A 16,096-nucleotide genomic window follows, 5' to 3' on the forward strand; every position below is an offset into this window, starting at 1 on the left:
CCACACCACCTCTAGCTGTCCAGGGGAGTGCACTGACTGACACCTCTCTCCTGAAAACAGATGACACTATGGTTTGCGGCCTAGTCCTTGCTGTGACTGAGGCCACACAGTTCCCCTGTCACACGCACCTGCAAATTCCACATTATCAATGTCCAACAAGGTTTTGCAATCACAAGAAACACAATTAAGTCGATCACTCGCTGTTAGATTGAGCACTGCCTTCACGAACTGACTCTTTTCTGTCACAGGCAGCAGTGTGGTCTTCTCCAAGTCCAGTTCCTTCAGTTTCTCTGTCAATGGGTAACTCACTGATGGGGCAGACCTCCAGTACTTAAAGTTCTTAATGTCCAGCAGGATCTCATGATTGTAAAAAGTACATTTAAAAAAGAAAGTTACACTTCTGACTGCCTCCTTAGAGGCCACTGCATCCAGTGTGCCACCTTCATAGGGGTCTGAGGTGATCCGGTATATTAACAATGGCCCTTGCAAGTTTCTGTTGATGTAACATGGAGAGTATTCTGATTGGTTACAGCACCACCCGGTATAGCTGCTCCAGTGCTCGGGATCAAAACCAGTTACAGGGTTGTAAACACAGCCAGGTCCATCATGGGCTCAACCCTCCCTCAAGAAGGCAGCATCGATCATCAAGGGCCCTCACCATCCCAAGGCATGCCCTATTCTATTACTACCACTGGGGAGGAGGTTCAGGAACCTGAAGACCCACACTCAATGTTTACAAACCGCTTTACCGTCAGATATCTGAACAGTCCATGAACCATGAGTTTTACCTCACTATCCCTTTTTTGCATTACTTATTTATTGATAGATTGTAATTTATAGTTATTTTTCTGTATTGCCACAAAGCAGTAAATTTCATGACATGTGTCAGTGAAAACAACCTCATTCTGGATTAGCACTTGATTGCGTCCAAGAGCATTGACAGAAGTTTGGTGACTCATTACCATGACACCTTTGAAAAGCCCTGGATCTGTTTAGGACTGGAGTCACTTGTGTACTGGTAGATATTTCACGAGCTTTCAGGCCAGCGCATTAGCTTCCGTCCCTCTCCCTACAACCACCACCATCTTGACATGCACGTGCAGGAGCTGTGGTCTTAATGACAGCCCGCTGCTGTGTGCCAGCTGTGCAGAATGAATGTGCAACCTTGCCCTCTAGGGAGCTGGCATCATGACAATCCTGTACAATACTGTCCCCCGGCCCGTTTCTGGTTGGCTCGTGCATGGCAATATGGATCTCTGCTTAAAGCCACAACCTACTGCCTATGATGTCTGCAGGTGGCTGTGTGAGTGCTCGGGGCTCTCGGACTGTTGTCATCTTCTGCTTTTGTTTGGCCCAGCTACCAAAACCTGTAGAGTTGAGACTACCTGGAGTCCTGTAAGGAGGAGGACACCGAGTTAAGGTCAGACAGTGGTGGGGGGGGTGGGGTATGTGGGGAAGGGGTCTCCGTTGGGCATGGCCTCTGAGGCTGACAACCCCAGTGTTCGTGGTTTATCCAGATAGATACTGTAGATCTGGGGCATGGTTGGACCCTGAGCCCACATCAGGGGAAAATGAAACTGAGCCCCTTATAATGTTTGGTTAATGTTCCTGCTATGTTTGATACTAACCAGTTGGTAAGCTGTGAGATGTAGATCTGGGTGTTGGCAAAGTAATCACAGAGTGAGACATGTCATGAATGAGAGAGAAGTGTGCTGATTAATAGAGATAGATATTAAACAATTGCTGCAGGCTTAAAGTATTATTTGTGTATGGTTTGCTTGAAATACTATTGATGTTCATGTGGCTGTTGATAGATGGCATTTGCTGACATCTTCACCAAGTTTAACTATACTTGTGATATTGTTAAACTTCTACAGGTACTGGGACCTGGTCCTAGAGGCTTCATAGTGTCAATGCCCCCGGCAATCCAGCTCCAGCTTGCTTTTTTCTTGCAGTGGGTCGCTTGAAGAGACAAAGTTGTGCTTATTGCACAAGTACATGCATATATCAATGCAGTGAAAAGCTTAATTGCACATAAGACCCTAAGACATAGAAGCAGAATTAGGCCATTCAGCCCATCAAGTCTGCTCTGCCATTCTGTTATGGCTGATTTATTATCCCCCTCAACACTATTCTCCTGCCTTCTCCCTGTAACTTTTGACTACCTTACTAATCAAGAATCTATCACCCTTCATTTTAAAATATATACAATGACTTGCCCTCTACAGCCATCTATGCAATGGATTCCACAGATGAGAATAGACCATGCTGACTTTGGTCTATTTTATCATGTGCCTCCAAAACCTCATCTGTAATAATGGACACCAGCATCTTCCTCACCACTGAGGTCAGGCCAACTGTCCTCTTATTTCTTGTTTATAGCCTTCATCCCTTCTTAAAGAGTGGAGTAGCATTTGCAATTTTCTAGTCATCAGCAACCATTCCAGAATCTAGTAATTCTTAAAGGATCACTACTAAAGCCTCCACAATCTTTTCTGCTACCTCTTTCAAAACCTTGGTGAGTAGTCCGTCTGCTCTCGGTGACTCATTTATCTTCAGATCTTGCAGCTTCCCAAGCACCTTCTCACTTCTGCCCCCAACACTCTCAATTTTCTTGCATACTGCAGCGTCTTCCACAGTGAAGACTAGCATAAAGTACTTATTAGATTCATCCACCATTTTTGGTCTCCCCTCTCCTTCGTTGCTATCTCTCCAGTATCATTTTCTAGCAGTCTGATCTCCTCTCTCACCTCTCAATAAATAAATGAACAAGTATAATGTTTTTGTGTTATTTATTTAATTGGGTTCTCTTTATCTTTAGGATTTGCATGAAGATCTGATCACATTTTAGGTCATTAATGCAGCAATAAAGAGAATTTTACAGGGTTCACAAAACTTTCTAGCACCACTGTATAGAGGAGAATTAACAATCCACGTTTTAGGGCAATGGCCCTTCATTGGAGCCAAAAAGGAAAGGGGAAAAAGCCTGAATAAAAAGCAAGACACATGTGGTCAACAGATGTTTCCTTCTTGAGGTAGTGCCTCACTACGGAAGGTGGGGAGGGATGTGCTCATGATATGAGTTGAGTCCACTACTCTCTGCAGCTTCTTCTGTTCCTGTCCATTTGAATTGGGATACCAGACCATGATGTGACCAGTTGATCTGCCACCAGATTTCTAAGGCTGGACCTGAGGTAGGCTGATCATGTCAAGCTCACCATGATAGTTCTGACCACCGCAAGTTGCACAAACCTAACAGTTGTGGTTGAGAACAATTGGTACTTTTCCTTTAAGAGCTTGTGTTGAGCTGGTGCCTGAGCCTCATGCCATTAGCTCACCATAAATGGAAGTACTGTGAAGTACTGCGAAATTAGTGCTGCTCAGGCAATCCTTCCTCAAGCTGCACATATAAGTCTCATGTGGGAATATGACAACACACCTTGAGAGCATCACTGGCCGGGCCACTTTTTAGCCTACATTTCTGGGCAAATGGACGTAGAGGTGTCAGCAGCGGGCTGCACATCTGGGCCTTATCCTCTGTATGATGTTCAGGGACTTGTATTGTGAACAGGGGAGCATCTGATTTTTTTTTTATCAGGGCTTCAGGGCAATGTGACTTCTGGCTGAGAAAGGCAAACCCAGCACAAGCTGGAGACCTTCCAGATTTGTGTGATTTTGCTGCTTATTAATTGTTATCAGTTATTGATTACACACTGTCTTCACTCCACCGTTCAGGAGAATCCTCAGTGATTCTAACTACCTTTCTAATGTAGACAAGTGGGATTGGTGTGGGTGGGGAGAAGGGTTGGACCAAGTGGTCCACTTCTTCGTTGAGCTTCAAATTCATGAATCACTGCAGTTTACTTTGTGGGTAATTTTGTACAGATGGAATTGTACAAATGCCTCAAATGGAACCACTTTACCTGGGGCTGTGAATTGAGTCACAGTATTTGTCATTGTCCTGAAGCTGTACCTAGAACAGGGGCTCCTGACCTTTATATGCCATGGACCCTTACCATGAATAGAATCAATGAAAATCTGAACACAACAAATATAGACAAACAATCAACGTACAAAAAAAATCAAACTGTGCAAATACAAAAAGGAAAAAGAAGCAAAGTGCTAATAATAAATAAATAAGCAATAAATATTGAGAACATGAGTTGCAGATCCATAGGTTGCAGAATCAGTTCAGTGTTGGGGATAGAGGTTGAATGAACTCATCCGCTCAGAGGTGCGAGAGTTGATGGTTGAGGGGTAATGACCGTTCCTGGATCTGGTGGTGTGGAGACCTTGGGGTTTTTGATAAAAAATGCTACTTTTCTGTGACAGCACTCCTTGTAGATGTGTTCAATGATGGGGAGGGCTTCATTTGTAAGCTTTTTCATTCAAGGGCATTGGCATCCCCATACCAAGGCAGAATGCATCCAGGTAATGCGCTCTCCACCTTGCATCTATGAAAGTGCGATGCCATGCCAAATCTTCGCAGACTTCTATGGAAATAGAGGCACTGCCATAGTCTCTTCAAAATTGCACATAAGTGCTGGCCCCAAGAAAGATGTTTTGAAATGATAGCATCGAGGAATATAAAGCTGCTGACCTTCTCCACCTCTGATCCTCTGATGAGAACAGTTCAGGGACCTCCAGTTTGCTCCTCTTGAAGTAACTAATCAGCTCCTTGATCTTGCTGACATCGAGTGAGAAGTTATTGTTGTGGCGCCACTCAGCCAGATTTTCAATCATCCTCCTATATATTAATTTGTCACCATTTTTGATTTGGCCAACAGCAACCCTAAATATGGCTTTGGAGCTGTTCTTAGTCTCACAGTTATAGTGTAAATCAAGTAGAACAGGGGGCTAAGCACACAGCTTTGTGGTTCACCTGTGCTGATTGTGATTATGGAGGAGATGTTGTTGTCAATCCAGAATGATTGGGGTCTGCAAGTGACTAATCGTTTCATCTGGTGCACAGTAGTCCTGTCTGTGTTTGCTGACAGACATTTATCTATTAAAGGTCTGATGAAAATCAGCCTAAATCTTGCAAAACAACAAGATACAAAGCTCACATCTGACTGGGGAAGTGCTGTGACTGCCTCAGCAGTATTTTGCTCTCTGTTTTTGCCACCCTCTGATTTTGTCACTCACCCTGCTTCACACAACAATGCTGGCTGTCCCATAACCTATTGTAACCTATCTACATAATGCAGTACACAGGGTCGTGCTGCAATGTGTGCTGAGCCCACACCTCACAACAGCACTCACTGCCAGCAACTCAGTGTGAGTAGATGATCGCGGTGAGGTGGCCAGTTACTGAAGGCACACAGCTCCCTCACCACTATTTTTCTCACGGCAGTAACAGCCTTTTCTGGATTTGCACAATGGTTGTCATGAGGAGAGGCTCCTTTACCATTTACCAGTTTCTTTTTTTTTTACAGAGTTCCTGAGTGGGTGGTCACAGTAGGTGTGTCTCCTGTTAGATTAGTTTTTGCCTGTTATCCCGCTGACATTTAAGTCCTCCATCTTTGTCTGTCTTTGGCCATCTTCTCTATTGTGCCCCAAGTATGATTCAGGGTCCTCATTTCTGCCTCTATGGTATGGTGCCATGTTTTCTTTGTGTCCCTCCCATTTCCTCTGCCCTCTAGGAGTCCAATAATTATGGTCTTGATGATGAAGTTTCTTCTCATCACATGCCCACATGCCCTATCCATCTCCCTTAAGATGATTGTGGCCATGTGCTCTTGATGACATGGCGTGGTTGGGGAGTAGGGAGTAGTTTGTTGCTCCTATTTCTCACTTCGCCACACCATACCAAAGAACTGTATGCTTAAGTTTCCCATTTAGTCATCTTGATCCATGATGTGTTTAGGAATGAAACACTTTTGACCTTTATCATTCCTTATAAATATAGTTCAGCAATGCTGCTTTCCATCCCAAAGCCTTATTACTCTAGAGAATAAGTCAGCATTGCAGAAATACCATTGAGGTCCCAATTGCTTTGGTCTTGTTCTCTCCCAAGCAAAGATTTGCTCCGGAAATATGGTCTTAAAGAATTGACCTACAAATCTGGAATGTTTGAAAACAAAAGCAACTAGTAATGATGTTAGATTGTTCAGATTGTTGTGAAGTCCCATCTGATTTATTAATGTCCTTACCCAGCCTGGCCTGCATGTGATCACAAGCCCACCACAATGTGATTAACTCTTAAAGGTCCTCTGAAGTGGACTACCAAGTACACTGGTCAGGGGCAATTAAAGATGGACAATAAATGTTAGTCTTGAAATAATGCCCCAGACTCCTGAAAAAAAGAATAAATGAAATAAAATAACAGATTCAATTTAACAAGTGTCAGTTTCTAATCTCACCATTATAGATTATTTGCTACAGACAATTGAGGGGAGGGGTTAGTTTATACATATATAAAAAAATTTCCAAAGCAGGGTCTCAGCCCAAAGCGTTGACTGTTTATTCATTTCCATAGATGCTGCCTGACCTGTTGAGTTCCTCCAGCATTTTGTGTGTGTTACTCTGAATTTCCAGCACCTGCAGACTTTTCAGGTTTATAAATGTATATGTACTGTATTTATACCTTGCAGGCATGTTCAGAAAGTTCAGTTGCTGTTCAGACCAAACTCAAATAACCATGTGTTACAACAGTGATGTGCAGACAAGCATCACTGAACTCTCAACACACTGAACCTTGAAATCGATTGTCTACAGCAGAAGAAGACCATGAACATGCACTCAGTAGTCACTGATACACCCCCAAAATTATTTATTAGAAATAATCTGTACATTTGTACATAGATTATTTGTAATAATATATATATATTATAAACCATTCAGTCAAACCAGTCTGTGCCAGTATTTATGCTTCATGAGAGTATCTTCATCTCACCTCTAAGCTATTCCTCTATCAGCTCTAGTTTCCCATCCTTTTCCTCAAAGCACCAGAGATGGCTTCATTGGGACTCAGATCCTTGAATTTCAGAGAGTCTAAAAGCATAGGTCAAACCTCATCCAAAAACGGGTGAATTAAGGAACTGAGATAGTATGAGCAGAAGCTTAGGGAGCTGAAGAACAACAGAGTTTCAGGGCTGGTTTCCAGAACATAGACCCTTCACAGATAAAGGTACAGTCATATTTAGTAAAACGACGGAAGGAGAGTCGCGCCAAGCTGAAATTAACATTAGACACAGAAGCAGAATTGGGCCATTCAGTCCATCAAGTCTGCTCTGCATTCTCTCATGTCTGACTATTATCTCCCTCTTCCCCATTCTCCTGCCTTCTCCCCATAATCTTTGACATCCTTACTAATCAAGAGCCTATCGACTTCTGCTTTTATTATCTCAAATAAGCCTCCGCAGCCATCTGTGGTAATGAAGCTAACAGATTCAGCAGCCTCCGGATAAAGATATTTCTCCTCAACCCTATTTATTCTCCAGAAACATAAACAGAAAATACTGCCAACGCTCAGCAAGGTTAGTCAGCACCCACAGAATGGGAAATAGAATTTGTGTTTCAGATCCTAGGATCCCCATGTGCTTTTGTTAAGATTTTCATCATCCACAGATTTTGATTTGTTTAGAAGAGGTAGCACAACATTGGATGGATATATTCTTCCAGCTGCATATCAGAGAACTGATGCCTTTAATCCTTCCACTAAACTGTAAGTGTTGATTACAAACATTCTGCCTACCCACCAGGCAGATCAAAGGGAAAAACTGAAAATCCACCAGAGTATTCATGGGAAGTGGGATGGATCAAACATATTTTCCCACTGTGGCTAATTTTGAAGCACAGAGGAATTGAATGGATTGCTGCAGGAGACGCCATACAAAAAAAGCAACAAGCAGAAAGTAATTTAGACACCTGGGGTAATTTTTAATTGATTCATTCATACATACCGATGGATTTCTTAAGCATTTAGCGGAAGTAGATATTTAACTTTTTTTTCATTGAAGTTTTTGAGTTCAAGTTCCATTTTGGGTCTCTAGAACTGTGTGTTAAAGGAGGATAGGTATTGGTAATTCATCAGATCGCATACCCCAGGTTAGTTTAGATAGATCCACTAGTAAAATGGAGGGTTGACATGTGTTCAAAAGTAGAATTTCCATTGAATGGTACAGGCAGAGCTGAGCCAAGCTGCCTAAGCACAAAAGGCTCGACTGTTAGTGAGAATTAAATGGAATGCAATCATCCATAATAGCTTTTCTGTTAAAGCAAGGTACATGGTGTCCAGAAATATAGTGATAATGATGCTGGACTATTTGAATATATGTTTTGTGTCAACAAAATGTCTAATATTAGAGAGCAAGTTGTTCTACACAGAGAGTGATACACAGGCAGTATTAGACAATTATATGTCTAATTGTCACAAGTCCACTTAAAAAGCTCATTACTGCCAATAAAAACATTGTTTCATATTAAGTCACTGAATAGCATGCTGTGACCCACAACTTGCTAATGCCCTGATCTGAAATTCTTGAATTAACTGTCATTTTGCTCCATGACAAGCCATAAATGGGCATAAATCCAGTTAATCCCACTCATCAAGAACAATCAGAAACTCTGGTAGTTGAAGTAGAGTTTAATTTGAACAAATGACCAGTGGTTCAAGAAGTAGAGTTCAGCACTGATGGAAGGTAAACCAAGTAGAATAAGTGCCAATTGCCAATTCATTTTTCATTGCCTGCAAAGCGGTTTGTATCTGAGTTAAGCCTATGAATCTAAAGTTAATTGTTATTTGAATATCTACACAATCCTTTCGAGTCGTTGCTAAAACATTGGCAGCGTTTCTATTGTCAGATTGGTCATTAGGGAAGCCGTGCTGTTTTTTTCTGAGCATATCAATGGAATATGTTCTTCAAAAGGCCTTGAACGTGTTTGAACGTGAGTTAGAACTGGAGGAAGCTTGTGTCTGAGCCCTCATATAAAACTAGCCAGCGCTAAAGCAGGAGAAAACTGCTGGATTATTGATGGCCCCATTCATAAGTCCATGCACTGGATGTAAACGTCTTCAGGAGCTTCCCCACTAGTCTTCATAACCTCAGCAAAAGAACCAAAGTAGCTAGAAAATGGCATTTACACTCTTTAGGCCAACAGATTGCTGAGAATAACTCTGACAAAATTTGATATATTGACTGATTGTCTTTGTAGACCTCACTTGCTGTGCCTGGTCTCAGTCAGTCCTTTCCACCTTATCTGCTCAACTATCTTCTTCCCAAACTATGCCCTTCACCTGTCTGACTTGAACAACCCTCTTGTCCTTCCTTACTCCCTTACCATTGGATTGTTCATTATCCAAGCTGGTCCCTGACTGCACACCTAGAGCTTAGAGCATTGAACATAGGAAAAGGCCCTTCTGCACATGATACCGTGCCAGACTAATAAAACTAGTAATTAAAGGCTCAACTAAACTAATTTCTTCTGCTTGCACAGTGTCTATATTCCTCCATTCTCTACATATCCATGTGCTGGTCTAAGATTTTCTCAGTCTCCTCTATCATATTTGCCTTCACCACCACACTCGCTGTGTATTACTCTCTGTGTAGAACAACTTGCTCTCTAGTATTAGACATTTCAACCTCGGAGAAAACTACTGGCTCTCTATTCTATCTACGTCTCTTATAATCCTATAAACATCAATCAGGTCTCCCTTCAGCCTTTGTCACTCCAGGGAAACAACCCAAATTTGTCAACCTCTGCATGATTGCCTCCTCATCTCAATTTCTGTGCAATCTCTACTGCCTACAAAGCAGAGGAGAAGCCTACCCTACTGCATACAATGATGCAGGATACAATATCCAAGCTAGGTGACACAAGAGACTGCATATGTTGGAATCTGGAGTATACAAATTTGGCAAAGCAGACTGAATCTGTGGAGGGAAATAGACAGTTGACATTTCTGGTCGAGGCCTTCAATTGGCTGTATTTCCCTCCACAGATGCTGTCTGTCCCATTGAGTACCTCCAACAGTCCATTTTTTATCTAAATCAGGAACTGTTTTGAGCAGAGTTTGGAGAGTTCACTCCAATCAGCCATAAAATAACAAATGAGAAAAGGACTCTATGTTGGGTGATCTGTAACAGCATTAGTCCATATAATCTTCTTCCAAAGAGACACTAAATACTTCTCTTTCATTCTTCATGATGTATTATCTACCTCTGTCTCTACCATTACCTCCATGGGGTAAAAGTTTAACACTTTTGCCACTTTATAGATAAAGATATTCTGCCAGTTTTAGATTTATTGATTATGAGATGGATGGTTATCATTACTGGATTGAATTCACTCAGTAAACAAGATTAAAGATTGTGATGTGATCAAGGAAGGTAATCACTGATGAAACATAAATCATAGGTTTAATAATGGATCACAGGATTTCCCTTCAGCATTCCCATTCTCACCCTGAAATCCCTCACTCACTTTTCTGGTTTTGGGCTCATTTCTGATACGATAAGGTTTCTGGCATGGTCTCCATTAGTGAGAAGAGAGTCCACCGCTTAATATGAAACCTGAGAGTGATCTTTACTGAAAGCATAAACTATGCTGTTTTAAAAAAAAATCCTTGGCCAAGATTAAGGATTAAGGTGGTAAGTTTCAAAAGTCTTTGCGAAGAAGCTGAAAGCACTGCTTTCTGTCACTGATGGGACGTGTTAACTATTTATCTCTCCACAGATTTTGATTGACCTGCTGAGTAATTCTAACATTTCCTTATTGTTAAATTTATAGCCCATGAATTCTGAACTATTTTTTGTTGAATATGTTTAATTTGGTTTTATCAAGTAGGCAGTGCAGTGGTGCAGTTCACACGGCTCCAACAGCCAAGTTCAATCGTGGCCTCAACAGCTGTGTACGCAGAGTTTGCATGTCTTCATTGTGACCACATGAGTTTCCTTTAGTTGTTCTGGTTCCTCTCTTGTCCCAAAGATGTGAAAGTTGGTCAGTTAGTGGCCACTGTAAATGACCCCCAATGTGGAGATGAGTGGTGGAACCTAGTAGACTAAAACAGAATTAGTAAGACTGATCCAAGCTGGTAAATTGGGTTATTATTGTCAAACATACCAAGGTACAGTGGAAAACCATTGTTCCACATGTCAAACGGACAGATCATTTCATTATCACAATACCTTGAGGTAGAACAAGGGAAAACAATAATAGAATGCAGAATAAGTTGTGACAGTTACTGAGAAAGTGCCGTGTAGACAGACAATAGGAGTAAGGTCATATCAAAGTAGATTGCTTGTTGGTCTGGTGGGCCAAAGTAGCGGTTTTTGTGTGTCAAATTCTGTGACTCCATGATGTAAATTGCAAAATGCAAGGTAAATCAAGTGAACTAGTGGAATAGCCCAAAGATCAAACACGAGGAAATCTGCAGATGCTGGAAATTCAAACAACACACACAAAATGCTGGTGGAACACAGCAGGCCAGGCAGCATCTATAAGGAGAGGCACTGTCGATGTTTCGGGCCAGGATGAAGGGTCTACCTGGCCTGCTGCGTTCCACCGGCGTTTTGTGTGTGTTGCCCAAAGATCACTTCATGTCCATCCAATGCTCACTACATAAACTCACAACCAACAGGGGAAATGAAAATGTAACATTTTCAAATGTGCCAATGATACAAAAACTGGTGGATGGACTTGTTGGGATGAAGATACCTTGATTCTGTAAGGAGATATAAATATAGTAATTGGGCAAAAAACGTGTCAAATGGAGTTTAATGCCTGGAAGTGTATAGTCCTGCACTTGGTAAGATGAATCAAAAGGCAGATAGTTTTCTAACTAGTGAGCGGCTGTAACTCAGTGAAGTACAGAGTAATTAATCTAGGTGTTCCAATGCAGTTCATGCAATTTTCAGCAGCTCCAATAAGTGCTTAAGATAGCAAACAAAATTCTGGCAATTGGATTGAAGTTTAGAAAGTGAGAAGGGTTTGTTTGAGTTTTGAAGGGTGTTCATGAGTCCACACACACAATACTGTGCACAGTTTCAGTTTTAGTCCGCTTAACTCCCAAAAAAAAAAGAATATGGTAGCACTGTGGATAGTCTAAAGGAGATTCACTAGGCTAATTGCTGGAATGGCAGAGTTGTCCTTTCAAAAGTAACTACTTGATTTGGGTTTGTACACCTTAGAATTTAGAAAAATGATTTGTGATCTTATTCAAACATATAAGTTCTAAGGAGTCTTGACATGATAGAGCAGCCTTTCTCAACCTTTTTGCACTGGAGGAACCCTTGAAATAATTTTCAGGCCTCAGGAAATCCCTGCATAAAAATTATTATACCTACAGCTCACGATATGTTAGTGTGATCAGTAACTTGTAGATATAATAATCCAAAAATAATTGTCAATGCTCTTTTGAGTAGAGAATGAATTTTTGTCATCCTTTCTTTAACCTCGGTATCAGCCTACCATCCTCCCCTCTGTGCTCACCAATTACCAAAAGCCTCCTTTACGTGGCTTCAAAAACTGAGAATGGAGTCAACCAAATAAACATGATCTAACTGTGCACTGCCATACTGGGTGGATATTGCTATTTATTTATTCATGCATTTCTATAATTCTTCTTTAAGATCCTCTGAAAGTTGTTTCAATTGAGGCATGGTGCACATAAACAGATCTTTCTTGAGAAGAGCAGGCTCTGTCAGTAATGTGACTTTGTGTGCCTTTTTATAGGGAAGGGCACCTCTGCAACCCACACCTCCAGTCTCATCTCATTGATTGGAACACCTGACTCTAAAGAGCTTTTGTAGGCGGCATTACGTCAGAGGTTCACATGCTTCTTCCAACAAATACATGAAATATTGGATCATTTTTCTCAGTAAATAAATGAACAAATATAATGTTCTGAGCTATTTATTTAATTGGGTTCCATTTATCTAGTTTGAGGACATGTGAAGATCTGATCATATTTTAGATTATACTTATGCAGAAATAGAGAAAATTCTACAGTGTTCACAAAGTTTCTAGCACCATTGCGTATGATTTTAATTAAGTCAAGATCCTTTCAGTTTCACATTATGATAAGGTATTGTGCCTAAATGAGGGGATGTCTACTCAAATGATAATATCTAAATGGGAATTTTCATTAGGAGTCTGTGCTACTGAGAGCATAAGCCAAGATATAATGGTTTTTCTATGAAATAATTGTGAACATTGAAATGTGCAAATACGAATGTGGAATGTGAGATCTAATTGGAATAAATCTTCTTCTCACCCAGTGCAATAGAAGAAGAGACCAAAGTTCCCAGAGCTCAGAACATAATGGATGATGATGATGAGATGGCAGAGAGGTTGCAGAAGCGAGAAGAGCGACGTCAGAAACGTCTTCAAGAGGCAATGGAGCGCCAATCTGAATATGACCCGACAATTAGAGAATCTAGAGACATTTTGAAAGAAAACCGAAGAAATGAGAGAGAAGAGGAGGAGGAGGAGGTGACCAGCCAGCGAAATGAGTGGCGGCAAGAGCCGGAACCGGAACCTGAACATGAGCCGGAGCCGGAGCTGGAGCCCGAACCGGAGCCCGAACCAGAGCTGGAGCCGGAGCCAGAGCCCGAACCCGAACCGGAGCCGGAACCAGAGCCGGAACCAGAGCCAGAACTGGAGCCCGAGCCGGAGCCGGAACCAAAAGTGGAGAAGAAGGAGATAGTAGAAGAAAGATTTGAAAAGCCATACCAAATGGAAAAGGTAATAGTGAGCAGACAGAATCCCAACCACCATCTGATCCCCTACCCTCAACTTCTTACCACATAACCTTATTTCTATTTCAACACGACAGGTATCAGGATAGGAAATTGTGTTTAAATGTTTAAATCCATGTTTAAAAGACCCTTGGATATGGATTGGAGGGGTCTAGAAGGGTATTGGCCAAACTTGGTAAATGGGACTAGCCAGGGGAGCACCATGCTTGGCATGCTTTGTTTTCATGCCGTGTTACTCTACGACTCTATGCCTTCATTTATTAGCTCACCAATCCGACAGAAATTGCCTACCTCTATCGGCTTTTCACCTTTTAAGATTAGGGGGTGTGAAAAACCATGCAGGACCCCTTAATCTCTGCCCTTCAGTGCCACTATGCTTCAGTGAGACTCCCCCAAGAAAACTTACTTCAACATGCTCTCATTTAACCAACTAATTACAGCTAATTACATTCAGAAAGTCAGAAGGCATGGGATCCAGGGAAGTTTGGCCAGGTGGATTCAGAATTGGCTTGCCTGCAGAAGGTAGAGGGTTGTGGTGGAGGGAGTACATTCAGATTGGAGGGTTCTGACTAGTGTCCCACAAGGATCTGTTCTGGGACCTCTACTTTTTGTGATTTTTATTAACAACCTGGATGTGGGGGTAGAAGGGTGGGTTGGCAAGTTTTCAGACGACACAAAGGTTGGTGGTGTTGTAGACAGTGTAGAGGATTGTCGAAGATTGCAGAGACACATTGATAGGTTGCAGAAGTGGGCTGAGAAGTGGCAAATGGAGTTCAACCTGAAGAAGTGTGAGGTGGTACACTTTGGAAGGGCAAACTCCAAGGCAGAGTACAAAGTAAATGGCAGGATACTTGGTAGCGTGGAGGAGCAGAGGGATCTGGGCGTACATGTCCACAGATCCCTGAAAGTTGCCTCACAGGTAGATAGGGTAGTTAAAGCTTATGGGGTGTTAACTTTCATAAGTCGAGGGATAGAGTTTAAGAGACACAATGTAATGATGCAGCTCTATAAAACTCTAGTTCGGCCACACTTGGAGTACTGTGTCCAGTTCTGGTCCCCTCAGTATAGGAAGGATGTGGAAGCATTGCAAAGGGTACAGAGGAGATTTACCAGCTTGCTGCCTGGTTTAGAGAGTATGGATTATGATCAGAGATTAAGGGAGCTAGGGCTTTATTCTTTGGAGAGAAGGAGGACGAGAGGAGACATGATAGAGGTGTACAAGATATTAAGGAATAGACAGAGTGGACAGCCAGCGCCTCTTCCCCAGGGCACCACGGCTCAGTACAAGAGGACATGGCTTTAAGGAGAGGGAAGTTCAAGGGGGATATTAGAGGAAGGATTTTCACTCAGAGAGTGGTTGGTGCATGGAATGCACTGCCTGAGTCAGTGGTAGAGGCAGACACACTAGCGAAGTTTAAGAGACTACTAGACAGGTATATGGAGGAATTTAAGGTGGGGATTATATGGGAGGCAGGGTTTGAGGGTCGGCACAACATTGTGGGCCAAAGGGCCTGTAATGTGCTGTACTATTCTATGTTCTATTAACTTAAAGAAGCTTTGACTTCAGCACTTTATCCTTGATTCCCTCCCCTATATTTTCCTTAAAACATCAGCTCAATGTTTGCTGGTGGTGCTATGATGAGATAATTCCACTGTCTGCACACTACCATATTCAGTGCCAAATACTAGACACTTTGTACTTCAGAACCGTACCCACAGTTGATTAGATTAACATTAAAGAACTCATTTACAACCATTCATGGGCAGCAATAGAGAAGATGTTTATCTCCTCTGTCTGGGCAGAATTGAAACTGAGCTCTGAGTTGGTGCTGTAAATTAATTTCTGTAGTTGTAACCCGACAATTTATTTAAAGTTTGCTTTGGAACTTTGCTCAGTTTTCAAGGTTGAAAATGTGGGGTAGGGATTCACCAGGAGAGGTGGTAGGAAACAGATGGTCGCAAAATCTCCCAAGTGTTTTGCATTTGCTTTGCTTTTCTTCGGTCCACTTATGGGACCTGAGCACACCGAGCTTTGTTGGCTACCGACTATTTAACAGGTTGAAAGCTGGGCAGAGGGTAAGGTAAACTGTGCATTTGTGACCATCTGTTTTACACAAAAACATGCCAAATCCCAGGACTTTAAAAATGAATATATATTTTTTTTTAAAATAGAGAAACTAAAGATCAATACTTCACATAGAATCCCAAGCAAAGTAAATAAGACCCAGCTAAAGCAACATAAATCAGTCCCTGAATAGTTCTTCCAAAGTCATGGCTAATGTTCCATCAACAACAAAGAATTTAATTATCTTATTTCTTTGTGGGGAATTTCTTTGCCCATCTAGCTGCTCTACATGCTAATAAACTAACAGTGACTACACTTTGAGAGTAATTCT

General features: G+C 41.8%; 1 protein-coding gene across 3 annotated transcripts in view; it reads left to right on the top strand.

The window, feature by feature from the left end:
• Positions 1–16,096, top strand: part of LOC132403850 (non-muscle caldesmon-like) — a 239,790-nt gene that overhangs the window by 165,738 nt on the left and 57,956 nt on the right. For all 3 annotated transcript variants that reach the window (XM_059987585.1, XM_059987584.1, XM_059987586.1), the window contains exon 4: positions 13,221–13,686. In XM_059987585.1, the coding sequence (XP_059843568.1) occupies positions 13,221–13,686 (466 nt within the window). The remainder of the gene's footprint in view (positions 1–13,220; positions 13,687–16,096) is intronic.

Source organism: Hypanus sabinus, chromosome 13 (assembly GCF_030144855.1).
Source record: "Hypanus sabinus isolate sHypSab1 chromosome 13, sHypSab1.hap1, whole genome shotgun sequence".
Lineage (NCBI taxonomy): Eukaryota > Metazoa > Chordata > Chondrichthyes > Myliobatiformes > Dasyatidae > Hypanus > Hypanus sabinus.